Genomic DNA, 13,369 nt, shown 5'->3' with positions numbered 1-13,369 from the left:
TCCTGGGAGATGCGGCTCTCCTTGTAAAACGCCCCTGGGTCCCTCCCGCTGACTCAGTATCTGAATGACACGGGGCCCAGCGTGAATGCACACGTATGGGTGATTCCAGTCATCCACAGAGGTGCCCTCACAGCTGCATCCACGTGTCCAGACGCTCTCACATCTGAAGGGCACAAGCTCAGGGCTGAGGGTTTGGGGATGGAGCCCCCCCCAGCCCCTACCTCTGGATGGAAGGCGTGGCAGGCATCCGGTCGCCGGCGGAGCTTCCGGGAGCGCATCTTGTCACACTTGACTGTGGCGTTATGTGCAGAATTCACTGTTAAGGTGAACACACCTGCCGACGGAGCTAATTCTGGAGACTCTGGGGACCGAGCTCTGGAAGAACTTACCTCTGGTGGGACCAGCTGCCTTGGAAGCGGCTTCCGGGGTCAGGAGCAGCACCGGGGCCCTGGGGAGGGTGGGAGAACAGGTAGCGATGCTCTTGGGGGAGGGGAGGGGAGGTGTTGATGGCAAAAGGGAGGCTGGCCCCTTCCTCTCAAAGTCTGAGCCCCTCAGTGTCATGTCCTACCCGCCACCCCTCCCTCGCCCGTACACGCTGGAGGGTCGGGAGGATATATTTGACTTCCGTAGCCTCCTGCAGGACTGGCGGGAAGATGCTGCAGTCACAGGCGGGGTCCGTCACCAGGAGGAGAAGGTTGCTGGTGGGAATCTGTTGCATCACAAATGTCCTGCGGCAGAGAGGTTGGCTTGTGGAGGTTCCTGCGGCACCTGGACCCTGGGCTTGTAGGGGAGGCTCTTTTGGAGATGGGTGTGAGGACTCGGGGCCAGGTCAGCCCGGGGGGGCAGCCCGGGAACCATCCCAGCAACCGATGGGCTGCCTGGCTTATTTTCCCCACGAGCCTTTGCAGCTGCTCTGCTCCTTTCCTAGCAGATTGGAAGTGAGGAAGCCCAAACATCTGCGGGGGAGGGGACAGGAGCTGTTGTTGACACACATGGGGACAGCACGTCAGGACTGTCCCAAGCAAACAGGGCTGCATGGCCGCCTCTGCTCCGGGCGGGGATGCAGTGCTCGCGCTTGGCCGTGAGGTGGTCCCACAGTCCCACACGCCGCCTGGAGGGGAGGGAGAGCAGGTGCAAGCCGGTCGTGGTCTCTCGCTCGGCCAGTGCGTTGGCGACAGCCACTGCCCGGCGTCTGCTATGGGGTGGAGGACTTCCTACATGCACGTGCACACACACGTGTACACGCACATGCATACATACACACGTGCACACAGGCACACGTATATATTTAACCTTCACCGCGCCGTATGAGGTTGGTATTATCCCTGTTTTGCAGGTGGGAAAACTGAAGCCAGAAGAGGGTTAAGTAATGCGCCCGAGGTCACACAGCTCCTCTTAAATCAAGTCCGTCTACTCTGAGGACTTCGCTTTACCCGCACTGTTCGTGTATCCAGACTGCTAGCCTCTGAGACAAGTGTACAAATAACAATATTCCCGAGAAACTGGCTGCGGTGAGGGTAGAATCCCTCCCTCCAGCACACGCCCGCACGAGATGGGCCTGACTCTGATGCCAAAGTCTGAGGCACCACACTAGAAGGTAGTTTGCTTGAGGCCTGGGTCTCAGGGACATCCCGGGAAGCCCCGGGGGAGTGGCACGCTGGCCAGGGGCACAGCCTAGGGAAGACCATAGCCTCGGGGTCAGGACAGAACCTCCTGGGGGTGGGGCGGCCCGGGGTCCAGGTGAGAGTCAGCGGGACAGAACTTTCAGCCAGGCCTCCCTTCCTCCCTGGGTCAGGGCCTGGCGGAGCTGGGGGACCAGCCACCTCCCCTCGGGAGTGGGACCCAGAGACGGAAGTGCCAGGTGCCCCAGCCACTCCCAGAAGCATCCTGGGGCCTCTCCCGTCCCCGGCCAGCCCCGCACTTGGCGCCCTGGGCGCCCGGCCTGTGGTCCCTCCGCTGAGCCTCGCCCGCGGGGATCCCTCCCCCGTCCCGCTCAGCCCTGCTCACTTCTGGCAGCCCCCGCACTCCACGACGCCGTCGGCCCCCCGGATGGCCGTCTGGTGCACGAACACGGGGTAGGTGGTGTCGCAGGGCTGCAGCATGTCCTGCTTCTTGTGCTTGTGGGCTGCGGGGACACGGAAAGGGCGTGGACTCGGGCGCCTCGGCCACAGCTGCGGGGATGGGCTTTGACGCCCCGGGCAGTGCGGTCACTGCGCCAGGAGTGAGACGTCCGTCCACTGGCAGGTGGCTCCCCGGTCAGGACTTGGGGCCAGGGGAGGGGAGTGGCCGCGTGTGGGTGACACACTCGGGGACCCTGGGGATACCCGTCTCTCTCCTCACCGTCAGCAGTGACGTCCAGGGGCTGAGAGGAGGGCAGGGGCTGGGGGGGGGCCTGGGAGACGGCAGCCCTTCGTCCTCTCCCCCCTCCCTCCCTGCGGGGGGCCCAGTGGGCGCCCTGCACGGGCAGCTCCTGGACAAGCCCTGGGTCCGCCCCCACCCCCTGCCCCCTGCCCCCGTGGCTACTTGGAGAGCCAGGCGGGGGCCCCGCGCCCAGCCTCCCGGGCTCCTCAGTGGGGCCTGTGTGGTCACTAGAGTCGGTTTAGAAAGGACTCAGCAAACACAGGGCAAAGGCCTGGCAGCCGCCCCGGAGGGCCCACGTCCACCCCTGGGGGAGCAGACCCCGCTCGCCCTGCGAGGGGCTACGGCCTCGGGACCACACAGATTTCCTCCTGGCGCTGTAAGCGCTCTCAGCCCAGGAGAGGTCTGGGGGGCTCCGTTTCCCCGGGGCAGGGCTGCACTTGTGTGGGATGAGCTCTGGGCTACACCCACACCCCGAAGGAGCAGGGCTGCAAGTTGGGAGGGGCCTTCAGAGTCAGGGGGTCCAGATGGAGAGAGCTCTCCAGGACAGCGCCCAGCCCAGCACCCAACTCCTTGGCTGCCCTACTTACAGTGATGGAAGACGGCCTTGGCTGCCCAGGACCCGCGCACGGCATGGGGTGGTGATGATGTCACACAGGTGGTGATGTCACATGGTGTGGGCGTGATGTCACACGGGATGAATGACATCACACAGGGTGGATGACGTCACACGGGATGGATGATGTCCCATGGGGTGAATGACATCACATGGGATGGATGATGTCACGTGGATCGGTGGTGCCCCGGGATGGTGTGACGTCACACAGGGGTGAGGGAAGGTGATGAGAGAAGCCGACAGGATGGATGTGAGCGGTGGACTCTCCGGAGCCCCCCGCCCCTCCCCCTGAGGGGACGGTTTCCAGGTGGAGGCTGGAACGACACTCACCCTCGGCCCCGCTGTCCCCACACCAGGAGCCCCAGGCGCTCCACTCCAGCAGGAGCCTGTCAGGCACAGGTGAATCTCAGAGACCTGCTTGCCCTCTCCAGTGGGCCCCCAAGCTGTCTGCCCCTCGCCCCCAGGACACCCTTGTCCCTGCTGGAGGCTCCTGGTGGCAGCGGCATGTAGGAGGGGCGTCCCATTCAGGCCTGGCCGGTTCCACCTGGGGACCTCACCCTCCTCCTTTGGGGTCGTGGGGACCTCGGCAGCTCCCCTCAAAGGGCTCCCTCATAAACCACCCCTGCACAAAGCCCCCCAGCCCCTCACTCACAGCAAGAGCTCATTCACCAGCCACCTGGTAGCAGTCAGGAGGGCAGAGATGGGCTGGGAGGAGAGGGAACACACTGTGAGTGAGCCCCAGGGCCCCCTTGCTCTGCGCCATCAGAGACCACACCCTGGGCTCTCCTCCACCCCTTCCCAGCAGTGGAAGCAGCGGAAAGCTGCGTTTTCTGGGAAATTCCTACTGTAGGGCGGACGATGCCCATCATCACACTGGGTGGCATCTCTGGGGTCCCTGATGATGTGTGGACGGCACTGGGGGTGAAGGTGGGAACCAGGCAAGAAAGGGGCTGCAACCTGTTCCTCTGCCAGAGCAATCGCCCTGAGGCCCCCCAGATAAGACCCTGGTGCGGGGGAGCGGGCTGCATTCTGGGGGCACTGGGAGAGGACTGAGAGTGGCCCTGGGGCCCTGGAGAGAAAGGGACAGGCTGGTGTCCGGCGGGGGCGGGGTATGGGGTGACACTCACGCTGACCAGGGGCTGGGAGGCGCTGTGGTGGTGGGTCGGAGGTTTGCACATGGCCTGGTAGTCGTACATGGTCACTCTGAAACCAGAAGCAGGGCATGGCAGTCTGGACCCCATCCCCTGCCCCACCCCCGCCCTGGGGGAGTTTGCAGCCAGGTTTTTGGTCACCCAGATCCGGGGCGGTGCTTGATCGGCAGGTCAGAAAATGACATTTCTGTTCTTGCGCTGCTTCAAAGACAACGAACAGCAAATCTGGTTTTCCTGCTAAGGGTCACATGACCTCAGCCCCTCTCCCCCCTCCCCGCCCCCATCAAGTTCCGGGCTTCAGAAGGGCTGCTTTTGGAGCCCTGTGGGGCTCACTGTGGGTTTCTGAAATCTGTCTGGTCCATTTAGCATCCGATCCCCCCTCCTCAGTGTGTATTCGGGGGAGTGGGTGTGGCGCCTGCCCTACTTACTGGCTGAACACCCCCATGCTGAGCAGCTGGGTCATGAGGGCGCCGTCCACCTCCCCCAGGAATCGTCCCATCTGTGAGGGGAGGAGGGGGGGACAGCAGGATGGGTGAGGACATTGCTCCGAGTGCCAGGCTTTACCTGTGTTTGGGTTTCCCCTCCAGATGCCCTCGAATCGTGGTCCCTGTGGCTCCACTCCACCGGCCCCCTCTCCTGGGCCGGCTCCAGCCACGCCTCTCAGTGCTTTTAAATTCTAAGTTGGGGTGAAATCAATCTAGGCGTTGCAATCAGATTTGTTTTTTAAAAGGTGCAGAATTCTTTGAACGCTTCCGGGTGAATCGCGTGCAGGAAGGTGAAACTTGATTTGTCGTGTGTGTTTTATGCACGTGCATGTGCGTGCATGTGTGTGTGTCTGTGTTACCAGACAGCGAGATCCTGGCGGGCGGATCCCCAGAGGCCATGGTGATTGCTTGCGCATCTGCTGAAGGGCAGAGTGAGTGAAGCGACCAGGGTGAGGCTGAGTGACCTGAGACTCCTGATCCTGGTGGAACCGAGGCTCCCGGTGAGGCTGGCTCCCTCCCCACGAGCCTGTCCCCCCGTCTGTCTTGACTCCAGGCTTATTCCCCCCCCCCCCCCCCCGTCTGTCTTGACTCCAGGCTTATTCCCCCGGTCTGTCTTGACTCCAGGCTTATTCACCGATATCCCCACTGTCCAGACCCCTGATTCTGGAAGGGGAGTTTCCTGAGAGTAAGACAAGCTCCTGGACCCTGGAGAAAGGTGTCCCCCGTTCAACGTGACCTCCAGGACAGGCTGCCCTGGCAGAGAGCACCCACCTCTTCTTCAGGAGGGCAGCCCCCGCTGGCACCATGGGAGCAACAGGCCTCCCTCCCTGGGCCCCGGGATGGGCCTGGCAGGACAGGGAGTGTCACCTGGGCCTTCTGGCACGGGCGCCCAGGCGGCAAGGTGCATCCAGACCACCAGCAGCTGGCGCTGCGGCCCAGGCAGTGGTCCTCGGACCTCATTACATGCGGGGGGGTGGGGGGAGCTTGCAGTGCAGGTGGTCGCCCACCCCCAGTTTCTGATTCGCTCGGTCTGGGGTGGGGCCTGAGAACTTGCATTTCTATCAAGCCCCCAGAGGCTACTGGTCCCCCTACTGAACTCTGAGGCCCAGGGATGAAAGGGGGAGGGGCTAATGAGGGGGGAGGGGCCAGGTCACGGGCCCTTGAGGCTCTTGGGTGTGCCTGGGGAGCGGGTAGGAGTCTGTGGTGGGAGAGTCTGGACGGGTCACAGTCGCCCGGCCTCCTGGGCCTCACGGCTCTGTACCCTTCCCCTGCGTGTAGGCTGGACCCAGCGACCTGCTTCTAGTGAACAGAACATGGTCCAAGTGGCGCTGTCCCTTCCGAGAGCCGGTCCCAGGGGACTGTGGCCTCATGCTGCTGACACTCGCTGGCTCTCCTCAGCCTTGCGCTTTGGTGGGGCGAGCCGCCCCCCAGGAGGCCCCTGGGGCAGCGGGATCTGGCGCGGAGGCTGGCCCTTCGCAGGTCAGGCCCCGCTGATGCCTCGTGGAGACCCCGAGCCTGGGCCGCCCGCCGAGCACACCGGGCTCCTCACCACAGAGGCTGGGAGATCGTGGGTCTTGGGGTGTAAGCCCTCCCTCTGGGGGTGATTTGTTACAGAGCAACAGGTAAGTGCTGCAGGGCTGTGGAGTGAATGAGTTTAAAAAAAGCAGAAATGGCTGGATGGCTGGACAGTCAGCGCCCGGCTTCCAGCTCCGTCCTCCGCGGACCTTCAGGCCAAGCCTCACTCTAGTCTCCAGTGTCCACTGGGCACAGGCGTCGTGACTCCTGACACAGGGCTGCCCGCACACGCTGTGTTACCCCTCGAGCCCTCTCAGAGCCTCACAGCCCAGGTCTGGGGTCAGAGCCGTCCAGGGGGCGGAGACCGCCGCCCCCAGAGCCCCGGCACCAGCCCTGGAGACTGACGCAGGCGTCTGGGTCCTAATTCCTAAGACTCTGCTGAGCCAGCAGGTGCGAGAACTCTGCCCTGAGCAGCAGCAGGTGACCTGGGGCAGGGGCTCGGCGGGAGGATGACCCCCGGGAGCCCAGCGAGGACACCGGCCCCGCCCTACAAATTCTCGGTCCCATCAAAGCCACTGCTCCCCCAGCCTGGTCTCCCTCCCAGGAGGGCTTTTCTAGAACCTCCCCCAAGTCACGGCTCTCTACTTGTATCTCTAGGTTCAAAGTTTGGCTTTTCTGCAGCCATGAGCTTTCGGGTTAATAACCTAAACTGGCAGAGCCTCAGTTTGTCCCTCGGGTATAAAATGAGCCTAATAATGTCACCAGAGATGATGGAGGGACGTCCCACCCCTGATGGGGCCTGGTTGGGGTTGGGGGGAGAGGGGGCTGTGTGGAGGCCCCTGGAAGGTCCCAACCCTGTGATGAAAATTAGATTTCATTTACGCCCTCTGTTTTACAAAGGACGTGAGGTGGCTTTTAAAACTACACACGGGGTGATAAGATAATGTAATGGCTGAGAAAATAAGGGTAAATACGCTGAGTAGACAAGTACTGAGAGAAATAGAAATCTGAGTAACTTTGCTGTCATAGATCGGCTCGCTCCCCGCGGCTCTGCCGGCACTCGGGCACCCAGACCTGAGAAATCACGCAGCCCAGGCCCTTATTCCAACAGGGGGAGGTGGGCCCAGGCCACCCAACCACACGTCTGATTAGTGGCAAAGCTCCCGCTGGACCACGCACCGTGTCCCTTAGGCTGGAGGCCCCTTGATGCTTCTGGCTCATTTCAAGGCATCACTTTAGGTGAATGTGTTCAGGGTTGGTTCAGGTGTAATTCCTGGCTAAATAAACAACTTGGGGCTCAGCAAAGACAAGGTTGTGGCTATACCTTCTCCTCGGCCGTTCTGGGCACGTGGGGTTCCTGGGTGCGCCGCCATGCCGTGTGATGGGGAGTGTCACCCTTCACTCCCCTTCGCAGCAAAGCCAGGTTGGGGGGTTAGGACAGAATTTCCCACAAGGGAGGTCCAGACGGGAAGCGCGCACGAAGCGGGAAGGCCTGGACCCGGCCCCAAGGAGATAGAAGGGTGGGCGCCGTGGCCTGTGTGTCCCCCAGATTCACATGCTGAAACATACCCCCCAGGGCAGAGCCCTCACAGTGGGGTTGGTGCCCTTAGAAAAGAGACCCCAGAGGCCTCCCTGTCCCTCGCGCCAGGAGGGGGCACAGTGAGAACCCCGCAACCTGGACGGGGCCCACCCCGGCCCCTGGCACCCTGGCCTCGCACCTCCTGCCCCCAGAACTGTGGTTTGTAAGCTGCCCAGTCTGGGGGTTTTGTTACAGCCGCCTGAACGGCCTGATGGGAGAGGGGAGAGGCAGAGGGGGGTAGGGGGTGGGCAGCAGGACGGGGTGTAGGACTCTGGGGGAGGCCCCCCAGGGCAAGGCTACAGACAGAAAAGCCGGGGCCTCATCATGTGGACAACTCCCTACCAACAATCGTGGGAGAAGACCAGAGACGTAAGATTTCCTCTGGGCGTCTGAGTTGAGAAGTCTGGATTTTGGGGTCTTGCGGAGCTGGCTGTGGTTCTAGGAAGAGACTCCGTTTTCATCAGACCTTTTCCTCTAGTTGGCCCTGGGCCGGGATTGCTTCTGGGCTTTCTCCAACCATCGAGGCCGCTTGGCCTCCCGCGTGCCTTACCTCCTGGGGCCTCTCCGAGATCAGGATGAATCCGTTGTTGTCGATGACGAAGCAGTCCAGGTCCTGGGAAGAAGCCCAGAAGGAGGTCAAGGCCAGGCCCTGCTGCTGACCCCTGGTCCCTGCCCACCCGACCGCATACGGAGGCCCTCTGTGTGGAGCCCGGGCTGCGGGGAAGGAGGGGCTGGCCCATCGGGAGGACGCGGGTTGGGGGCTGCTTCCCTCCCCCACCGTGTTCCCCCCGTGGGGAGCTCACACTGTCCTGGCAGCTCTCCGGGCACGGACCCTCCGCAGCGCCGCACTGGAGGGAAGAGGGGAACCGTGAGCTCTGCACGTGTGTGTGTGTGGTGTGTGCGCGTGTGTGTGATGCATCCGTGTGGGGATGGAGTCCACAGCACATCTGTGATGTTGTGCAGGGGTGTGTCCCGTACCCGTTTGGTGAATGTGGTGTGAACTCAAGGGGTATGTACACGGTGTGACGTGTGTGTGTGCTTGTGTGGTGCGCCCGTGGCGCGTGCCTGGCGTGTGTGCCTTGCGTGTATGCGCGGGGAGTGTTTGCTGGGGGCTCCGGGCACTGAGATGCAGGCAGGGCCTTGCTGGTGGCAGCAGCCAGGTGCACAGGTCGGGGGTCCTCACCCTGAGCATCCACCCCCCCGCCGACCCCTGGCACCCACCTGCCTGGTGGCCGCCCAGAACGTACGCTGCAGGAACTCCATCCTCATCTGCACGCCCACGGCTGCCGGGAGTGGGGAAGGCAAGGCCATGGGGGTGTTTGGGGACGGGGTTGGGGGGGATGGCAAGAGAAGACGTCAGATCTGAGTCAGAGGGAGGAGGCCCATCAGCAGGGGGTGGGGGGCCACTAGGCAGCCTGCAGACTAGCTTCCTGGTGGGGGGCACCGGTGGCTCTGTCTCTCCATCCCTGGAGCTCGAGGCAGGCGCCCTGGGAAGGCCGCTCTCCCCTTTCCCGCAGAGACCGAGGCTGGATTTCAGGGCCTCTGTGGGTAGTTACAGCCCCTCCACCTGCTCCGCTCCGGCCCCCCACCCCGATCTGTAAGAAGGCTCCTTCCTCGCAAGTCGAGACCGTGTCGCCCAGGCCTGCAGGAGGCTCCCAGCCCCAGAAAACCAGGCTTTGATGCCGCCGCCCACAAGGGCCGCCACGCCTCTCTGGTCCCCAAACGCTTGGAGAACGCAAGCCAGTGCCCAGATGCCAAGAGAAATCTGGGGCCAGAGAATAGAAAGAAAGGCAGGTTATAGTGAAAGAAAAAGAACAAAGAAACGAGGCCGGCCTCCTACCATCAGAGACAAGAATATAGACAGTGGGCTGAGTGCCAGGCACCCCGCGTCCTGAGCTCGTGTCCACACAGCAGGCCGGCTCTGCTGTCGCTGGGGCTTCACGGCTGGGGAAGCCTCGCCCGAGCCACCTGGCCCCTGAACACAGAAGCGGGACCCACGCGCCCGGTGTCTCTAAGGCACCCCACCTCTCTCCTCTGGCCTGGCTTGAGCCCCCGTCGGGAGGGGGCTGACAGGCCTGGGCAAGCTCCCCGCTCAGAGCCCGGTCCCCTTGCCTGTGACGTGGGGATGGCTCGGGCTGCCAGCACTATGCCGTGTTCACGGGACATTCTGCAGTCACCCCAGTGACGGCTCGCTGGAGAGACTTTCCATCACAGTCGGGGGCTTCTTCGTTGCTGCAAGGCCCGGGGGGCGGGTAAAAGGCGTGGGCCGGAAGGGGACGGGTAGGCCCACATCTCGGTTCATGGCAAAGAGGACAGACCCAGGTGCAGCACCTGAGCTGCAGGTGAGGCGTGCTCCCCTCCCCCGTTTCTCTCTAAGGCTGCGGGAGGCCCCTCGTTCTTCCTGTTAGGACCACCCTTGATGTTCACTTTAGACAGATTTCTCTCACCTGTAGAAAAAGGCTGCATGAAAGAGTGGAACCGCCTAACAATTGTCAGAGGGGAGTCACATGAAAGCTTAGGATGTTCGAACCTCTGGGATTTAGGAACGCTTATTTATCCCGACCTTGGCCTCTGCGTCAAAGCTCTCAGACTCTTTCTCGAGCCAGACTCGGCCTCTCGATGTCTCGCTGCCAAGTCTCCTGGAGTCCCGGCATCTCTGAGCTGGGAGAAATTCTGTGATTCCACCACAGGGAGTCTTGAGAGAGCGGGGTTAGTGCTTCTCTAATGAAGCAGGATTTTGAGGCTTGTGGGTAGAGATGGGAGGAGTGAGACCTCAAGCCTGTTTTTCGGAACCAGGCTCCATCTCAGTGGGACCACGGGCTCCTCCAAGGCAAGCCCCGCTCCTAGGATTTAGGGCTTCCACCTGCCTGGTGCCAGTCCCCTTGGGTCACCAGTAGGCATCTCAAACTTCACAAGTTCAAGACCTAACTCTGGCTTTTCCTCCCCAAACCTCCCCACATGGGGACACACCTTCTACCTAATTGTTATCACTTTCCCGCGTCCCAACCAAGTGCTGCCGCCTTTGTTCCGAAACGTCACGCATCTGCCCACTCTCTCCACCCCTACTGCTACCCCCCAGAGCCACTTGGATTAATGCCACAGACCCCTGAGCGGGTCGCTCCCCACAGAAGCACGAGAGTGACCTTCCTGAAGATCAAATCACGTCTCTCGCTTGCTCAAAACCTTCCAAGGCCTTCCCGCTGCCCTTAGAACAAAATTGAAATTCCTTTGTAATTTGGTGTCCAAGCCCCCAAGGGAGCTGGCCCTGCCGCCCTACCTCTGACTTCAGCCCAAATCCCTTTCTCCCTCAAACAGGCCAAGCCTGTTCCCACCCCAGGGCATTTGCACCAGCTGCCTTCTTCCCCTGGGAATGCTCTTCCCTAGAACTTTAGGAGGAGGCTCCTTCTCATGGCTGGATCTCGGCCCAAACAGCATCTCCTGGGGCGGCGTCCTGACTTCCCAGATAACGCAGTCCTCCCTGCGGCCGGCCGTTCACCCTCTATCTCATCACCCTTTTTGTTTTCTAAGATGCATGACTTATTTACTTTATTCTCATTTATAGTCTGTCTTGCCCCATTAGAATGGGGGCTAAGAGCAGGCGGGAGGGTGGGGGGTTGAGTTCCAATACCTAGCACCTAGGATAGCACCTAGCATGCATTGGGGCTCAATTAATATTTTTCGAGCTAAATAAGTAAATGCTTGTGAATTCCACTGAGTCAGCCGCTTGGCTGGGAAGCCAGTTCTGCAAACCTTCCCCTTACCTCCGGTGTGGGCACCTTGCTGAACTCCTTCATCCACGTGGGGCCCCGCCCTTCTATAGATGCTTGCGATCTAGCTGGGCTCTGGTGCCCTCGAGGACCCAGAAGGGAACCCACAAAGAGACGGGGAATTCAGGTGAGACACAAGAAGAACCTCCTCCAGGGAGAACTGTTAGCCGTGCTCTGCCACGCCTGACGGCTTTACCTCGGGGCTCGAAATGTTTCAGATCCTTCTGTTCAACGCCTGCCTCACACCCCAAATCGTGCTTTTCCACCCCAGACACCGCGAGAGCCCAGCCTTCTCCTGAGAGACTCCAGGGCGGCCCTCGGCCCCCGTTCCCTCGCTCCAGTGGACCCCAGGCTGGCCACCCTGCCCCCGGTAGCTCCTGGAAGCCTGCTGTGTGCAGCAGAGAATAGCCCTGGGTGCTGGGCTTTGCAGACAGGGCAGAGCGCATGGTGAGGAGAGAGCCAGGCCCGGCCCGAGGGCAGGCGAGGCCTCCATCCTTCCAGGCTGCTTACCCCTCCAGGCCTGTGCTTGGCGGGTCCTTGTGTTAGAGCCCGACCTCGGTCCCCAGGGGGACCTACCGCAATCTGATGGAGGAGGAGCGATTGGACCCCCTTCCTCCTGCCCCAGCCCGGCCTGTCGCCCATCCGGGGCCGAGTCCCGCCTTCCCTCTGCCTGCCTTCCTGCAAAGCAGCTTTTCTTTAAGACCCGCGCTGCTTGGCTGGCAGACAAAGAGCCTCAATAAGGCCACAGGCGGCAGACGGCTTATCAAGATGCACCTCTTTGCTCTGCGTCCTGGCTGTCACCTCCTTGCTGCTTTGTCATCACAGAACAGCTGTGCTGCACGCACACAAACCCTCCCTGGGGGGGGTCATGCCCCGGGGGGCCAGAAACTCCATCGTCCCCCTCGCCCTCCCATCCACTTGGTCCTTGAAACCCAGCTGCAGGCTGTGCTGACCTGTACGAGGGCTGCGGAGTCAGCGGGGGCCCATCTTTTAGGTACCAGCTGGGGAGCTGGTGCCCAGGGACCCCGGAGACCTGGTCACCCCTCCTGCTCACTGCAGGGCAGCCCCGGGCTGTGGGGCTAACAGGCAGCTGACGGCTGGTCAGTGAGCAGCACAGCCCAGACTCTGGGCCCTGACACCCGGCTGCGCTCTTTCCTCCGGCTCATTCCTCACTCAGCCTGGCGAGGTGGACCCCTCTTCCGGGAGGGCCCCCAGTGTAGGAAAGGGGGTGAACCACCCACAGAAAGCTGCCACGCGTCCTCTGTGATACGGGTCAGAGGAGAAGGTCCCGCGGGCACTAGCCTGGGACGGTGCACCAGGACGTGAGTTCTGGTTGAGTTTTCAAGGAGCGGGATGTACCCCGTGGGTGAGGAGAGGGTCCCAGACTCCAGGAAGGACGCACTCTCCTGCAGCTGGGGGACAGGAAGCGTGTTTGGGGGCAGGTGAGGTGTTTGTGACATGGGCGTGGGGTGGGAGACAGGGAATCCCTGCTGTGTCGAACGGCGGAGCAGACAGAAGAGGGTGTGGGGGCATCCTGAGTCAAGGAGGGTCTCTCAACCCGCACCCAGGGCTGACAGTGGACCCCCCAGAAAGCAGGCGAAATGGAAAAGGGACGCCAGAAACATGCCACGTGTCCAGCTCTGGCCGGCGGCTCCTCCCCTGACTTGGTCCCTGGCTTCCTTTCCTTTGGATCAACACTTGCCTTCCCTTGGAATATCAATTTCTCCAACTCCTTTGTCCTGATTGGCTGGTAAAGACGTCTCTGAGTTCTTGATACCAGTCTCTTCCCATCCAGCCGAGATGGAGCAGAAGCCCAGGCCGGGGAGGCGGGGCTGGGTTTGGCCCCCTCCTCAGGGCTCGCCCCAGGTTGCTCCAGACAACCTGACCCCAGGCCCCGG

The 13,369-nt window shown here is 61.9% G+C and overlaps 2 protein-coding genes across 2 annotated transcripts in view; one reads left to right on the top strand and one right to left on the bottom strand.

The window, feature by feature from the left end:
* CACNA2D4 (calcium voltage-gated channel auxiliary subunit alpha2delta 4) overlaps positions 1 to 13,369 on the bottom strand; it is an 84,398-nt gene that overhangs the window by 594 nt on the left and 70,435 nt on the right. Inside the window, exons 27-37 of the mRNA XM_059934929.1 lie at positions 8,926 to 8,987; positions 8,508 to 8,552; positions 8,255 to 8,317; positions 4,554 to 4,624; positions 4,102 to 4,177; positions 3,627 to 3,679; positions 3,305 to 3,360; positions 2,949 to 2,969; positions 2,008 to 2,125; positions 616 to 728; positions 222 to 304 (exon numbers count right to left, since the gene is read on the bottom strand). Coding sequence (XP_059790912.1) covers positions 222 to 304; positions 616 to 728; positions 2,008 to 2,125; positions 2,949 to 2,969; positions 3,305 to 3,360; positions 3,627 to 3,679; positions 4,102 to 4,177; positions 4,554 to 4,624; positions 8,255 to 8,317; positions 8,508 to 8,552; positions 8,926 to 8,987 — 761 coding nt within the window. The remainder of the gene's footprint in view (positions 1 to 221; positions 305 to 615; positions 729 to 2,007; positions 2,126 to 2,948; positions 2,970 to 3,304; positions 3,361 to 3,626; positions 3,680 to 4,101; positions 4,178 to 4,553; positions 4,625 to 8,254; positions 8,318 to 8,507; positions 8,553 to 8,925; positions 8,988 to 13,369) is intronic.
* The window catches only part of LRTM2 (leucine rich repeats and transmembrane domains 2), a 30,894-nt gene that overhangs the window by 4,816 nt on the left and 12,709 nt on the right, over positions 1 to 13,369 (top strand). The gene's annotated exons all lie outside the window — the stretch shown is intronic.

The sequence above is a fragment of the Balaenoptera ricei genome, chromosome 10, assembly GCF_028023285.1.
Source record: "Balaenoptera ricei isolate mBalRic1 chromosome 10, mBalRic1.hap2, whole genome shotgun sequence".
NCBI lineage: Eukaryota > Metazoa > Chordata > Mammalia > Artiodactyla > Balaenopteridae > Balaenoptera > Balaenoptera ricei.
The sequence above is the reverse complement of the archived record's forward strand: the minus strand, read 5'-3'. Positions and strand labels throughout refer to the sequence as shown.